This window comes from Carica papaya, chromosome 3, assembly GCF_054855325.1.
Source record: "Carica papaya isolate Zhongbai chromosome 3, ASM5485532v1, whole genome shotgun sequence".
Taxonomy (NCBI): Eukaryota; Viridiplantae; Streptophyta; class Magnoliopsida; order Brassicales; family Caricaceae; genus Carica; species Carica papaya.
In genome coordinates, this window is record NC_142311.1 from 34,629,447 (window position 1) to 34,645,644 (window position 16,198).

The window sequence follows — 16,198 nt, forward strand, 5'->3', positions numbered from 1 at the left end:
GCCCAAGAAACTGAGAAGCTCGTTTAACGAGAAACCCATCCAAAAGACAAGCATGAAGAACCGTTTCTAATCCAACTCTGATGCTCCCTCCCATTTTCCCCCTTCGCGTAGATTTTCGCTCTCTTCCTTTTCGAGTCGCTTATTTTTTTTCCTACTGGATTTCTCTTTCGACTAGATATGTATTTTATATCTGTTCGCTACTTGAGTTTTCACGGTAATCTCTAATCAAATATACCATGGCTTTGATCGATCTCACCAAATCTTGCCTGGATTCCATTCGCCAAGTAAGTTTGTTGCCTGCTTTTCTTCACTTTGTTTACGAACTTTCTGTGGTTTCTCTTTTGCGCCTTCAGAATTCACGAAACTTGTTTGTAGTTATTGATTTAGATATAAGTTATGAACAAATTTAGTAGGACAAGGGAGTTAAGTTTAAAGGAAGTTTATAGAGATTGGTAGCTTTTTGTGAATTTTCTTCTGCGCCTTCAAAATTAACGAAACTTGTGTTGTAGTTCTTGGTTGAGACTAAATTTTGAACAAATCTGGTAGGATTAGGGAGTTAAATGTGAAGGAAGTCTATAGAGATTGGTAGTAATCATTTTCTTTTCTTTTTATGCTCTTTTGAGTTCTCTTCAACCGAGGGCCTTGGGTTGTCAATTGTTGTAGCTTGTAGAAATGTAGTTGGATTTTTACATTTATCGCCTGTTGAATTGCCCCAGGTTTGTTCTGTTTATTTTTTTTGGAGGAATGGCTATGAGATTTTCTATTTTCTATTTTCTTTTTTCTACAGATATCAGAGCACATAGAAGGTGCCATTCTATACATAGATGCCGGATGCACAGAATGTTTCCAGCTTATTGGAGCATTTCCTTTGCTACTGGAACTTGGAGTACGGGCTGTTTGCAGTCTTGAAAGCATGAGTTCTCTTGATGCTGTAAGCTGGCAGTGCCTTATTTGCCTAAATTTCTTTCAAGATTTTAGTGGGCTACATATCTTGTCAAAATTGCACTTATAAAGGAAATAGAACGCTAGAAGCCTAATTGAGATTATATTTTCAAGGTTTTAGTGGAGGCCACCTGTGATTTTTGCTCCTGCAGCTTTTCTTGGTAGATTTGTAGAGCAGAGAGAATGACTTAACATGTCTGGAAGTTTGAGAAAGTAATATTACTCTTATCTTTCAGATGAGAGATTTTGGCAAATTGATCCAGTATTGTGACCTTTGCCCTTCAAATCATGTTATGCTTTAAGTCTTAATCACTCATTGCCTACTGCTCATAATTTTTTATGAAATTGTTCAATAGAATTTTAATCTGTGTTTTGAGCTGCAATTATGCATTACGGTGGAAATTCTTCTAATTTACTTTTTTAAGTATTAGATCAGATCTGCTATACACAAGACCTAGAAAACAAGTAGAACAAGATTTATGTTGCAAACGAATGATTCTATTTGATGGATAATTATTGATACCTCAGATCTTTAGTTCGTATCTTGTTATTTTCTAGCATGTGGCATGGTATTATAACCATAAACTTTAAGCATGCCATAAATTTAAAGACACCTAAGGGATGCTAGTCCAGCATGTTATAATTTCTTTGTTGTGTTTTGTTTCTTCAGGCTGTTGATTGGAACTCCAGTGGTGATACTGCAAGGAAACTTGTAGTTATGACATCTCACCTTCTAAGTGATGCACATCGGTATATATTACGATGCCTAAGCACGCATCAAGCTGTTCGTGTTTGTTCAATATTTACTTCCATCTCAGAGGTTCTTTTTCTTCTCTCTCTCTCCCACCTTCCTTTTCTTCTTTTCATGGAATTGATGTACTACCAATATCTAAAATCCTGGACTGCATAGACAAGATCTGGGAGGACAAGAAGAATATAAAAAGTTCTATTGTTGTTCCATGACTAACAAGTCAAGTTCCGTTTATTTTATTTATGCTCATTTGCAAGTTTTACATATTCTCTTGTTTTCGTGCAGTAAATCGCTTTGCATTTTTGAGCTATTTGCATTGAAAACCCTTCTGTAACTAATACACATGTTGCACCAAACAACGATCAACCACAAAGTTTGCTGTTATGAAATTCTTTTGCTATTATGAGTCTCTACTGTTGCCTCTATTTACAAATGTTCTCTTTTTTATTTGATGGGTCAGGTAATGAATTGCTTAATCTGATCTCTTTGTTCCTACTGCTTTGTCAACCCTTTGGTGTCACTTGCTATAGAGATCCAGTTCCCTCTGTAAGTCATATTTAGGTGCCTCCCTTTTTTTTTTTGACATAATGAATCAAGTAGAAGCTGGTCAAGGGGTTCTGAATAGTGTCAGTTGTGTGCCAAGCCTCCCTCTGTTTGGATGACTAATCTATAAAATTTGTTATAATGCTTCAAATTATCATAGCATTATTGAGGGTTTAACAAACCTTCTCTCCTATCTTGTGCACATAGTGATTACTTGTAGTTGAATCAGCTATAATGTTTTACAAAATATTTCAGGTAGCTCACTCAGCATATCCTGATTCACCTCTGGGCCCAGACGCTTTTCATGAATATGAATTCTTGCTTTTGCAAGATTATGATGAACTTGTCAAGAAAAGTGAGGTAAAATCAGAAGATGAAGGATGGTCACAACTCGTATGCAGTGAAGATGACATCCTGCAACTTGAAACTAGCAGGAAAGATATATTTGAAGATAAACAAATAAGTCATGTGGAAGACGTATTGCAAAGATTGGTAGTTTCTGTGCATCATTTCCCTATGATTTTGTGCCCCTTTTCACCTAAATTCTTTGTCTTACCTTCAGAGGGATCAGTAGCTGAAGCATACTTATCTATTAAACATGAGGATTCCCTTAGTTCTGGGTTGCCTCCTCTTAGTACGGGGTTGACCTCTGATGGTGATGATTTCCCTCCTGGGGCATCTCTTACAGCACATTTTCTTTACCATTTGGCTGCCAAGGTATGAAGTGCTGCACTGCATTTTCCAGATTCTGCTGGCTTTGTCTTAACAATTGACAATGCTAAATTAAATACTGTGGAAGCTGACACAATGAAAGTCCTTGTGGTCATGTTATCTATCATTTCAAAGTTCTGTTGATTTCAATATGCCGCTTTCTTATCAAATAATTAATATATAATAAAATATTTTATTCTTATTTATAAAAATAAAATCCTAAAAATTTATATTTTAAGATGCATAGTTGATCCAGAACCCAGAAAAACACCAACTCACACACGGTTAAACTAATATCCAACAAATACTGCATTTATATTTATAAAAATATAGAACTGTATTATTTTTTTAATTATTTTTAAGATTTTGGAAGTAAGTATAATTTTTAATGGGTTATATTAAGTTTTATTAAATAATTAACTACAGTTAATTATATTCGTAAGTCATATAATATGCCCAAAAATGATCACTTGTAGAATATTGATGCTGTAGAGATGAGGCTATTTTAATTTTTGAGGTACTGTTTGGTATGACCTTTTTACTCAGAAAGTAGGAACTCAAAAATGAGAACAATAACCTTTATAGAGAATGGAAAAACAAGAAGACCACTATCTACAACTGTATTGAACAAAGAAAAAGCTTTTCAGGAACGAGAAGCAAAAGTTAATCTTTTTTTTTGCTTTTTTCAATTTTTGGTGTTCCATAGAAAAACCTTTGCTGCTTATTTTCCGAGAGCCAAACTTGAGTTATAAGTTGTTTTATTAACAAGTCATAGATCAAAACTGTAAAAGAAGTCAGATGGCAACTGACTTGTCTCCCATTATTCTTACATTTATAGACAGATAATAATTTTGGGAGAGAAAATTTTAAATAGTAGATGCAGAGAGCTGATTGTAAAGAATGGTACCTCTGGGTCATTTCTAACATATTGTTCTAGAGGTATAAGAATTGGAATCTTGGAACTCTATGTTTTTCACTATTGTTCATTTGAACACATTTCGCAGTATGATGGGGCTGCCAAATACTGGTTAACAGCGAGGTTAAGGGGCTTATGATAAAATTATTCAAAAGTGGAAACAAGTAAATGAAGTCCTGTTACCTTTTTTTTTTAATTTTCATTTCTTGCATTTTTTTTAAAAAATATTATGCTGATGTTTATATCTCTCTACAGAACATGACCATGATATCTTTTTCAAAAAAAAAAATGTAGATGGACTTGAAATTGGAAATATTTTCCCTTGGTGATTTGTCGAAGAATGTTGGGAAAATTCTGATGGACATGTCAAGCCTCTATGATGTAGGCCGTCGTAAACGATCAGCAGGATTATTACTCATTGATCGCACTCTTGATCTTCTTACTCCATGCTGTCATGGTGACTCTCTTGTTGATCGTATGTTCTCAGCTTTACCCCGAAGGCAAAGAACATTAGCTTATACGAACTTGAGAGGCTCGCAAGCACAACTCGAGCATGGCCCTTCTTGCCTAAATCATCCTTCTCTTGATGTTCAAATACCACTTGGGAAAATTCTAAGCGAAGAAGACTGCAAAATTGATAGTTCTTGGCTTTCAGAAAGCATTCAATCTTTTCTCTATGGCTGGGATTCTTCTAATGTTGCTCCTCCAACTCTAAATTTGAGTCATCTTAGGAGCAAAACTTCTACTGAAATGTCTCCTATCTGGTTTGAGCTACTAAGAGGGTCCCTTTGTTCAACAGAGAGTTTTCATGGAACACCGTATATAGAAGCTATACTTGATAGAAGATCAAAAGATGGGGCTGTGCTTGTGAAGAAATGGCTTCAGGAAGCTCTACGTCGTGAAAATATAACTGTTAATATGAGAATTCGTCCTGGTTTTCCTACAAAATTAGAACTACAAACCATGATTAAAGCATTGGCTAAAAGCCAGTCATCTTTAGTAAGAAATAAGGGAATTATTCAGTTAGCCACAGCTGTACTAGTTGCTATTGATGAATCCCAGAGTGCCAGATGGGATGCATTTAGCAGTGCTGAGAAAATGTTAAATGTCAGTGCTGGAGACACAAGTCAGAGTCTGGCTGCTCAAATTGGTGATCTTATCAATAAGAGCACTTTGGTGGAATCATGTCGACACAAGAGTGAAAAGATGGATCCCCCATCGGAAGGACTACTTTCTTTTCAAGATGCTTTGCTCCTCATGGTTGTTGGATATATGCTGGCTGGTGAAAATTTCCCAACATCAGGTTCCGGTGGCCCTTTTTCTTGGCAAGAGGAGCGATTTCTGAAAGAAGCTATTATGGATGCAATCCTTGAAAACCCTTCTGTATCAAAATTGAAGTTTCTCCATGGTCTTTCAGAAGAACTCGAGGCCAATTTAGATAGGGCCAAATCAGGGGAAACCAAAGAAACATCTCCAGATCACTTAGAAATTGATGACTTTGATGATGATCAGTGGGGCAAGTGGGGTGAGGAAGATGAAGATAGTGGTAATAGTGATAATAAAGACCGGGCATATGATGATGTACAACTAAAGTTGGAACTGCGTGATAGAGTAGACAATCTTTTCAAATTCATGCACAAGCTATCGGGTTTGAGGAGAAAAAATATTCCATTAAAGGAGGGGGCGTTGGCTTCTGAAAACAACTTCCTTGGTGATCCATATGTAACCAAGGGATTACTTTATAGGCTTCTAGCAAGAGTGTTGAGCAAGCATGATATTCCTGGATTGGAATATCATTCTTCTACTGTAGGGCGTCTTTTTAAAAGTGGTTTTGGGAGGTTTGGCCTTGGGCAGGTAAGTTCTTAGCTCACAACATTTCATATTTATCCTACTTCGTGCTTTTCAGTCTGACAACTGTATTTTGCTTTTGCATATCCTGCAGGCAAAACCAAGTATCGCTGACCAAAATGTCATTCTTGTTTTTGTTATTGGAGGAATCAATGGTCTTGAGGTTTGACTTTCTTGAATTCATAACCTTTTTCCTTCTATCTCTCTTCTGGTGAATTTCAAGCTGTTATCTAATCTTTGGCTTATTTCCATTTTGGTCCTTGACTTCTGATACTTTTTCCAAATAGTCCTTTGACTATTAAAATCTTAGAATTAAAGATTTAGTTTTTCACTTTATTTTTAATTTAATCTTCATAATTAATTCAATTAAATACTAATATAAATGCCATGTGACCACTATGTCATCAAAATATGATAACATGGCTGCCACATCACCACCTTAAAGTTACCCCAATAGACATATATATACCTGCTGAACTTTTTGAGACCCACTTGCCTCCTAAGTCTAGAGGTGTTGCTTCTCCTAATCGTCACGTGGAGCTTCCCATCCTCATCGATCTCCATGTTTGTCTCCATGAAGTCTTGGTTGTCCAAGGTGACAATGCTGGTTTCGACTTAGGCAGGGATGGCGGAGGCATTGATCTCTAGAAACCGATCCATGAAAGGATATACTAGATATGTTGGAGGATGATGATGTGGGCCATGAGAGAGCTCGAGAACTTGCCACTCATGGTAATGAGGAGGGGAAGAATGCCTCGGCACGTGTTGGGCAAGATGGAGAGAAAAAGGATAGGTATTATCCATTCTAGTCCTCCATTCTTGGCAAATTTAGTTCACAACCCCATCATGATCAACTTGATGATGTTCTACAACATATCAGCAGTGACAAATTTGAAGTTCATGCTGCATGGATCCTTAGTCGAGATAAAGTGAAACGATAGAGGCAACAAAGATCATCATAAATTTGTTGGTTCTCAAGCATAGGTCCTCAGAAAGATCTTCCACCACTGAACAGAATCCTATGCTAATATCATCACCACATAGAGCGGAATCATCATTATAAGACAGTGTAGGGATCCTTCCACATAATCATTTTCAAACCTAGAAGACTAAAGAGAAAATAAATAGGGCATGGTGTGAGAATCTAGTGCATGGTTTAGTGGGTGCAGGATGATATTGAAAATTGAATTGGACTGGAAAGAATGGAAATAGGAGCACAAAGAACTGCTAGTTATACTATGGCTGCACGTTGCATGCACACACTATATAGGTAGTTTTGGGCTATTTTGGAGCAAATTAAAAATTGTGTGGAATTTATTTGTATATCTACAGTTTACCTAAAAGATTTTCGGAACTACATAGTTCGACTGGAAGATTGGCAAATTCTCTTTAAAGTGATAAAAGTGATTTCATTTGAAATTTTAAATGGAATTGGGCGATTATGTTGTTTCAATTCTGCACAAACGAATTTTACGAATTTTTTATTTGTTCTGAAGATAGCTTTTGCGAAAATGAGATGTTGATCCTTTCTTTTCCAATTGTATAGGTATTGGTAAGGAGAGCTAGAGAGAGAAACTTAAGCATATAGAAGAGCAAAGAAAAGGGGAGAGGAAATAAAGTGTAGTTTTGGTTTCAAGTAAAAATTAGTTCTGTTTTAACTCCTTTATTTCAAACAAGGTTCTACTCCTTTCCAAGTGAAAATTTTGCTCCATTTAATTCAATTAGAAGAGAAAATATGCTTGTCCTCATGTTCTTTTCAACCTTTTATTGTTGATTACTTTGTTAGGTAGGGAATTATGGCAGCCGTTAGTCAGCTGATTTTATAATCAGTTGTTATGGTCTCATTTTTCAAGCCTTGTTGTAGTTTGCTATTTTTGGGGTTTGATCAATGTTAAAAATTCCAAGGACGTTGTGATTTTATAAGAGTGCTTGGACCTGAAATGTCAGTAAAAATTTCTTGGATGACCCTTCTAATATTCCCCGTGGTTTGTTCTACTTCGAGCCGTTTGTGCCAATTTGGTCAGCAACTCAGTTATATGTCAGATGAAATGTAGATGATATGAAGAACATTGTTCAATAGGGTCGGTTGACTATTTTAGGTAGTAATGGGTCTCAAACGGGTCAGATAGATATATAAGGGTCAGACTGGATGAATTCAAGTTGGTGATGTGGGATCTATATCAGCATTTTTTGACAATGTTGCAGTCAAATGACACTTGTGCTAGTGTTTGACACTATTAGTTACAGACTTCAAAGATTTGTTACCTTAATTACAGATAAAAGCTCTATTCTCCACCATTGGTGTGTCTTAGCTCGCAGGTTTCAATTTTAATTTTTTTCTACTGAGAAAGGGAGGTGACTCGTCTTTTTTAACGGGCAGGTATCCGAAGCCCAAGAAGCATTATCGGAAATTGGAAGGCCTGATATTGAATTGATTCTTGGTGGAACAACTCTTCTAACTCCCGATGACATGCTTGATTTACTATTGGGAGACTCCAGCCACTGTTGATTTCTGTATTATATTGAGTTTCCTCCTTTATATGTACCACAGATAGAAGGTGCTGGCAATAGATGAATTAACAATTTCTTATGCTATTATATCAGGTCATTTTCCTGTCTAAGATATCAATTTTCTTATTTTATTGCCTATAAATACCTCCCTCTCATGTTTCCTCTCTGCTTGTCCGATCTGTCTCTTGTTTCCACCATCTGAACTCTGCAATAATTTCAAAACCTATAATGTAGAGATATTGAAAGAATCTCCAGAACATAACAAACCAATCACAGAAAAATCGCTTAACAGCAATGTTGTCGGAACTTTATAATACAAGATTTGCATCCAATTCTTCGTATATGAGTAAATCTTAATCATCCTAAGTTGTTGAAGAATATGATAGTCAATATTAAATTACTTTTTTTCTAATTTTATTAGTAGAATTCATACAATTCTAGTTAGTACTGAATTTAATAAAAAAATTTAGATTAAATTTTTTTTGTTACTTAAAAATTATAATTTCCGGGGTGATATAGATTTGGATCGGGCTATCGGATAAACTTGTCCTTACTCGATTTTTAACAACTAATAAAATTAATTTTATAAGATGTAGAGCGAAAATGGGTGAAGAAGTAATGAATGGGGAGAAAGTGTGAGTAAAAGCTTCTACTTATTTCTTATAATTTTTTATTATATTAAAATCTAGCACGAGTATTTATTTAAATATAAATAAAAGGAGGGTATAATGTTATAGACTTTTACATTTTTGGTATGATATTTATTATATAGTATTAAAGTAACAAGTAGAATGGTCACCCGTCACAATTGTATTAACTTCATATTAAAGTTTGATGTGTAATAATTCTAATAAAATTTTTAATTAATTTTTTTTTAAAATGAAAATACATTAATAACAAAGTAATATTAGTTGTCTACTGAAGTATTATACAAAATAAAAGCTTAAATAAAAATAAACTAAATATGAAATTAAATATTTCTAATTAAAATTTTGATTTAAATTATAATTATTAGATAAAAATTGAAGTGTCACAATTTTATTAATTTTTTAATTGAAAATTATAAAACGAGATCAAAGGTATATATATATATATATATTTTAAAGAAAAAGACTACACTAAAAAAAATACCATAATAAAATTAAATTAAAAATTATAGATGTTACAAATTTTAACAATCTAATGATTAAATACGCTACTAAATTTAATTTATCTAACTAGAATTTTGTTAACTATCTAATTAAAATTTAATTATATATATAAAAGTAGTATCAGAAAATATTATATGATATTTTTATTCTAAAATTAAAAATAATATTAACATTAATAATTATACATTTAAAATTTTAAAATATAAAAATAAAATTTTAATTTTAATTAACTATAATGTACAATTAATTTTTAACATTATAACTTTTATGTAATACAAAAAATTACAATGGAGAAAATACTAATAAACTAAAAAATATATTGCAATTAAAAACTTCATTATTATCTTTAGAAATTCTAGTACTATTATAATAAAGTGTTAACACAAGATAAAAATTCCGCGAAGCATTAAGTTGAGACATTTTCAGAAATAAATAAATAAAGCCGACATATGCGCTTGGTTACAGACTCGAAACGCACCGTTTTACAGGACAACTTGATTGGAACATGAACCATTCTCGTAAGAGCGTGACGCCACTCTCCCAGGGGGCCTCGCGTGGGTCTATTCTTTGTCTCTTTTATCTATTTCCAAACCAAAATTTTGACAAGAAAGGACACCCAACAGATAGATAGAGAGAGAGACACAGAAAGAGAGAGAGAAGGCAGTAGTAGTAGCTGTAAAGCACATGGCCTCAATGCCCTTGGGGCCTGAGCATCAACAACCTCCACAGCAGCACCAGCCGCAGCCGCATCCGCATCCGCATCCGCAGCCGCAGCCGCAACACCTCCTTCCTGACAATGACTCTGTGAAACGCCGCTCAGATATGGAATCCGAGAAGGTCTCTCTCTCTCTCTCTCTCTCTCTCTCTCTCTCTCTCCATACCTGTATAAAGATGTTTATATGCGCCTGTATGTGGTACTTTGTGTGTGTATAAGTTTGGTGGCGGTTGGATCTTCTTTGATCGAGTTCTTTCTCTTTGTTTCTACTGGAATTTTAAGCGATCTACGTGTTGCCGTGCTTTACCTCTTGGCTGACACTCTGAAAGCAAGCTCACCGGATTTTTTCTCCGGCGAAGCTCTGTGATCGATGAGGTTTTCCTTTCGTTTTTGAGCTCTCTTTTTATTATTATTTTTATTTTTTGTGTGTGATGTTTTTATTATTTTTTTTTCTCTATTTAATTTGTCAGCTGTGTCTCAATTTTTTTTCTCCCTTTGCTTTTAGTGGATGTGGAGATCTTAATCTTCGGGTCAGGTTTTGTTTTAGTAGATAACTTAATGTTTGGTTGCTGAGAAAATTTAAGAAGCTGAAACGAAGTGAAATGGGACTGAAGTGCGTTTCTGCCGTCTCTTTCTACATTTGTACCATATATATACGCGTAAACATGCATATTATATATATTGAAAATAGTGGTTAGACTTAGCTGTGTTGAGCTGGATTTTATTTGCTCTTAGCTTTTCAGTGCCTGCGTATTAAAATTTATAGTCATTGGATCTTTTTCAGCTACCAAATAAAGCGTCAGGGTTTCTTGTTATCTCTTTGTTTATACTTGGAGCAAAATTTTTGCTTTCCATTAGTTGTTACTTCAGCTCTTTGCTATTCATCTGTTAAATTCCTCTGCATGTTTTCTTTCACTGATTTTAGTATTTTGCACTTTATTTCTTCTTCTTCGACGCTTTGCTACAGTTATTTTTAGAGCTTTGCTTCTCTACTGAAAGATTTCATTACTTATTGTTTCCTAATTGCATATATTTTTCACTAGCTTTTTTTGAAGTTTCTTTACTTGAATTTATCACAGGTGCCTTATTTCTCTTCTATGCAGTATTGTTGTTTCTATCAAACCCTTTTTATTATTTCTATGTTCCTTCAGGTGGATTGTTCTTCAATTTGACATTAGTTGCTTCAGGCATTGGATTTCCTCTGATTCCCTTATGGCAGCCACCTTCCTGTGATTTCTTTTTTTTTTTTGGCATGTGATGCTTTCCTGTATTATGTGGTCATTGAATATACTTTTCCTGTAAATACTTCTCCACGTCTTCTTGCTATGCCCATATTCACTCTTGCATTTGCAGGAAAGAATTTGATCCTACAGAGGTTTCATTTGCTTGTTTTACTTGATTATTATGTTACTTGATTATTAAGTCTTTATTGAGTGTTCACATTGTTAGTCATCAGTGCATGTGCTGTGTCTTCGTTGATCTGTTGGAATTATTGCATATTTGTTGATTGATAGCTCTCATTTTGTGATTCCTTTTCTTATTGGCATTGCCATGGAGTCTCATGATTCCTTGGTGGTGAGACTGGTAGCTAATAGACATATAAACAAATAGTGGTTTCCTTAAATGGAGGTTTTGATGAATGCCTTGATGCATGTGAGGCAACATACTTAGAACAATTCAATTGAAAATGTATATTTTATTTAGAAAAGCATTTTACACATTCTCATATGACCAATAATATTTGTTTAATTAAGATGGAGTCTTTCGGATTTCCTGGCTACTGTCAATTACAAGTTGCTTCTAGATCCGATTGATCAGTATTTGATATAACCTTTGGAAAAATGTCAATCACGTCTCTGGTTTGTGCACTTTGTTTATCCTATTTGTTGCTATGATTCTAGGAAATGTCTCCTACTGTCATTGAGGGGAATGATGCAGTCACCGGTCACATCATTTCTACAACCATTGGAGGCAAAAATGGTGAACCAAAACGGGTGAGGGCTGGATATTTGTTTTATTCTCATGGCCTTTCATATAATCTTTCTTTTAGTATTTCAAATTCCTATCAGTTATATAAAGTGTATGTCACCGACGGTCGAAAGATCAGTTTTCTTTAAAATTTATATAATGTTAGTCACAATTTTTGTTAAAATAATTTACTAGTTCTTTTGTTTTTGATTGTAAAAGAAGAAAGAATTATGATAAATTTTATTTGAAGCTTGGAACCTTTAATTTGTGATAATTTTAATGCTCTTTTTTTTTCATTTTCTAAATTCTTCCATTTATGAATAATCACGTCTCTGGATGCTGCATCCAGACTATCAGCTACATGGCTGAGCGAGTTGTTGGAACGGGTTCTTTCGGAATTGTTTTCCAGGTATGGATATCTTAGTTACATGATAGCTAACTGCTTTCTTATCACCTTTGTTATTTGAGCCTTAAAGCACCAATTTTCAGGCTAAATGCTTGGAAACTGGAGAGACAGTGGCCATAAAGAAGGTCCAGCAGGATAGACGATACAAGAATCGGGAGCTGCAGCTAATGCGCTTGATGGATCACCCAAATGTGATCTCACTGAAGCATTGTTTCTTCTCTACGACAAGTAAAGATGAGCTTTTCCTGAATTTGGTTATGGAGTATGTTCCTGAGACTGTGTATCGTGTACTGAAGCACTACAGCAATATGAACCAGAGGATGCCCCTTATCTATGTTAAACTTTATACATACCAAGTATGGGCTTTTGTTCCCTAATTTCTTTATTTTTATACTTCTCTTTACCTTTTCGTCCGAGGCAATAAATGGAAAACATTTTCCTCAGATCTTCAGGGGGCTGGCTTATATCCATACTGGCCCTGGGGTTTGTCACAGAGATGTGAAGCCCCAAAATCTTCTGGTAAGCCAGTATCGAAATTAATTTTCTAGTAATGTTGACTTTACTTCTTACCTAATGTAATGTCCATTCTTTAGGTTGATCCTCTTACCCACCAGGTTAAGCTCTGCGATTTTGGAAGTGCAAAAGTACTGGTATGTGTATCCTATTACAAATTGCAATTCTAGCAAATGTGAATTAGAATGAGTATATTTATTCTAATACGGGTTAAATTATTAATCTCGTTGTTGTTGCTTTTGTCACCCAGATTAACAGAAGTCGGCCCTAATGTTATAGTTTTCTTTTATCTAGAACAAATGAGGAACTTCTATAATTTAGAATCTACTGTTTATTTTCTAAATTGGGTTATTTATTAAGTTTAACAATTCTCTCTTTAACGAATGAAACCCTCTCATAAATTTTTTTTGCAACATCTGAATGCTTCTAATATATATATATATATATATATATAAATATACATAATACATTCATTTTTATCTCAATATATATATATATATATATATTGTTGATTTGGATGCTGTGGAGGGTAGAATCTTGGCTTAAGTAAGTTTAACTTTTAGGAAGTAAATAATCAGTTCTTAGAAGAGATTCTTCATAATGCTGTCACGAATAAGTTGACCAATTGGAAAGTAAATAATTGATCTTCAAAGTAAATGAATTTTGACGTTATGCATGTTAGTTTTTAACACTTAATTTGGGATTCTGTTGGTGGGGGTTTGCCATCAGGTCAGGGGTGAAGCAAACATCTCATACATATGTTCTCGTTATTATCGAGCTCCAGAACTCATTTTTGGTGCTACAGAATACACAACATCAATTGATATTTGGTCGGCTGGTTGTGTCCTTGCAGAGCTTTTACTTGGCCAGGTTAGTGAGTTTGTTGGCAACTAATGCCCTACAGTTACCAGCACCTTTGTTAATAGTAATTTTGCTTTTTCCGCGTTTTCAAATTATGCTGTCTTTTTTTATTATTTAAAATTTTTTCACAGCCATTGTTTCCTGGAGAAAATGCGGTGGACCAACTTGTAGAGATTATTAAGGTGAATGTTCTCGCTGGGCTTCTTAATTTCTTGTGGATGATGTAAGTCTATTAGCTTTCTAATCACACATTACTTGCCTCCCATAGGTTCTTGGTACTCCAACTCGAGAAGAAATTCGATGCATGAATCCTAATTATACAGATTTTAGATTTCCGCAGATAAAAGCTCATCCTTGGCACAAGGTATGGTTCAATTATAATTATTCTTCTTAATATGGAATTTGCTTAATGGATTGGTTTCCCAAGAATGACATAAGAGATGGAGATGGTGCTTCTACCTTCCAAAACTTTATGAGAGGGTTTCATTCGTTAAAGAGAGAATTGTTATGAAACTTGATAAATAACCCAATTTAGAAAATAAACAGTAGATTCTAAATTATAGAAGTTCCTCATTTGTTCTTGGTGGTTACATTTCTTGTAATTTATTTGATCCAGGTTTTCCACAAACGAATGCCTCCTGAAGCCATTGACCTTGCTTCGCGGCTTCTTCAATATTCTCCTAGTCTTCGCTGCACTGCAGTTAGTACAATGGACTTACAGAGACTCTATTATCATTGCCAATAAATGTTCAGTGTTTTACACAAAGCAGTATATGCAGTTTGGAGTCACCACTATATCCACTCCAGCATCTCATTCTGATTGCCCTTCTATTTTGCTTATTGCAGCTTGAAGCATGTGCTCATCCTTTCTTTGATGAGCTAAGAGAGCCAAATGCTCGCCTTCCAAATGGTCGTCCTTTACCCCCACTTTTCAACTTTAAACAGGAAGTATGTCTCTGAGCGTTCTACTTTTACACTCTTCATTGTGGCAGAATACTATGAGGCACGTGCATTGTTGATATAAAGCATTTTTATGACAGGGATTCCCATTTTCACATTAATGTAGTTGACACATCCCATCATTGACCAACACAGTAGCCTCAACCTGACCTAGGAAATCTGTCCCATTGGTCTAGAGATTCATTAACATCAATACTAATAACTGCCGGTTGCTTCCATAAGTTAGCATGTGATATTGGCTTTCTCCCCAAATACCCAGAAAGGGGCAAAATATGTTTCTGTAAAAGGGGCAAAATATGTTTCTGTAAAAATTCACATGCTTCTCTATATGCTTCTGGAATAGGTATGGTAAACATATAATCTTCTGAGGATTCCTTCACTTGACAAGGTCCATAAGGTGTCTTGGATTAATCCAATAAGTTGTTATGCGGTAATCTAATTTGACTTAAGAATTGGATTTACGTCTGCCAGCTTTTCAGTTTGTCTCCTCCTACTGGTTATAAAATGAATCCATTTGTCCAAACTGATTTGACAGTTAGCTGGAGCTTCGCCAGAGCTAATCAACAGGCTAATACCAGAGCATGTGAGGCGGCAGACAGGGCTTGGCTTTCCCCATCCGGGTTAACATATATATAATTATAAAGATGTGAGACAAGGAATCAACTCTAATGCTATTGGATGCATTTGAAGGAAAGATGACTTATTTCCTGTCATTATAACCAAGCAGGGTGGCCTGATCAGCGGTTGTTCTTGCCCTGCCAAGATATATACATAAAGTGGCGTTTCAGCTTAACGGAGAAGTTGGTGATTCCGTCTCCTTTATCATTTTGCCTGAACATAAATTTTTGCTGCTGCTTTTGTACATTGCTTCGATCGTAAAGATTCCAGGAAGCTAGGAGTATAAAGAGGTCTATGATCAATGTCTAGCTAGATAAGGAGCTGCAGAAGTTCCGTAGAATGTAAGGGGCTCATAAGTAATTTGGTTTGTTTTTCCCCCTTAAACCTTGTGTCATTTGTACTTATGTTGTGGCAATCTATGGACGAAATCTAAAATTCACAATTCAAGATCACTCTCTCTCTCTCTCTTTCTCTCTCTCTCTCTCTCGTTCTCTCTCTTGTTTTCTATCGACCAAATATGCATAAACTAGGCAATTGCTGCCTCCTAACTTTTCTATTTTTTGGAAATTTAAGAAATATGTGAAGGAAATACGGATATTCATCGAGTAAGGAGAAAGCATATCAAAATATGATATCTTGTAAGCTTTTTAATGGCATCTTCTTTCACATATTGAAAGCTGGTTCGTGCAGGAGTTGCAAACCCACAAAAAAAAAGTGGATACACGGGGAAAATCTCCTTGATTATATAATAAAGCTGGTATGAAATCATTAAAGAGCTATCCTC

General features: G+C 35.0%; 2 protein-coding genes across 3 annotated transcripts; both read left to right on the top strand.

Annotated features, from left to right (window-relative positions):
- LOC110814741 (vesicle docking protein) lies at positions 1-8,332 on the top strand. Its single transcript, XM_088216756.1, has 7 exons — positions 1-284; positions 788-931; positions 1,613-1,762; positions 2,492-2,953; positions 4,158-5,717; positions 5,806-5,874; positions 8,092-8,332. The coding sequence occupies exons 1-7, from the start codon at positions 237-239 to the stop codon at positions 8,218-8,220; spliced, it is 2,562 nt and encodes an 853-aa protein (XP_088072882.1). The 5' UTR covers positions 1-236; the 3' UTR covers positions 8,221-8,332.
- Positions 8,333-9,968: 1,636 nt separating this feature from the next.
- Positions 9,969-15,866, top strand: LOC110814753 (shaggy-related protein kinase eta). 2 transcript variants are annotated; one of them, XR_002539713.2, is made up of 13 exons: positions 9,969-10,210; positions 11,990-12,082; positions 12,406-12,465; positions 12,546-12,818; positions 12,907-12,981; positions 13,056-13,112; positions 13,705-13,845; positions 13,968-14,018; positions 14,105-14,200; positions 14,453-14,536; positions 14,683-14,784; positions 15,140-15,226; positions 15,332-15,866. XR_002539713.2 is itself a non-coding variant. In XM_022042314.2 (12 exons), exons 1-12 carry the CDS (start codon positions 10,058-10,060, stop codon positions 15,419-15,421), a joined length of 1,275 nt encoding a protein of 424 aa, XP_021898006.1. In that variant the 5' UTR covers positions 9,970-10,057; the 3' UTR covers positions 15,422-15,866. The 2 variants fall into 2 exon arrangements, 1 of the variants encoding a protein (XP_021898006.1); XM_022042314.2 differs by lacking the exon at positions 15,140-15,226 and having other exon boundaries at positions 9,970-10,210.
- The last annotated feature ends 332 nt before the right edge of the window (positions 15,867-16,198 follow it).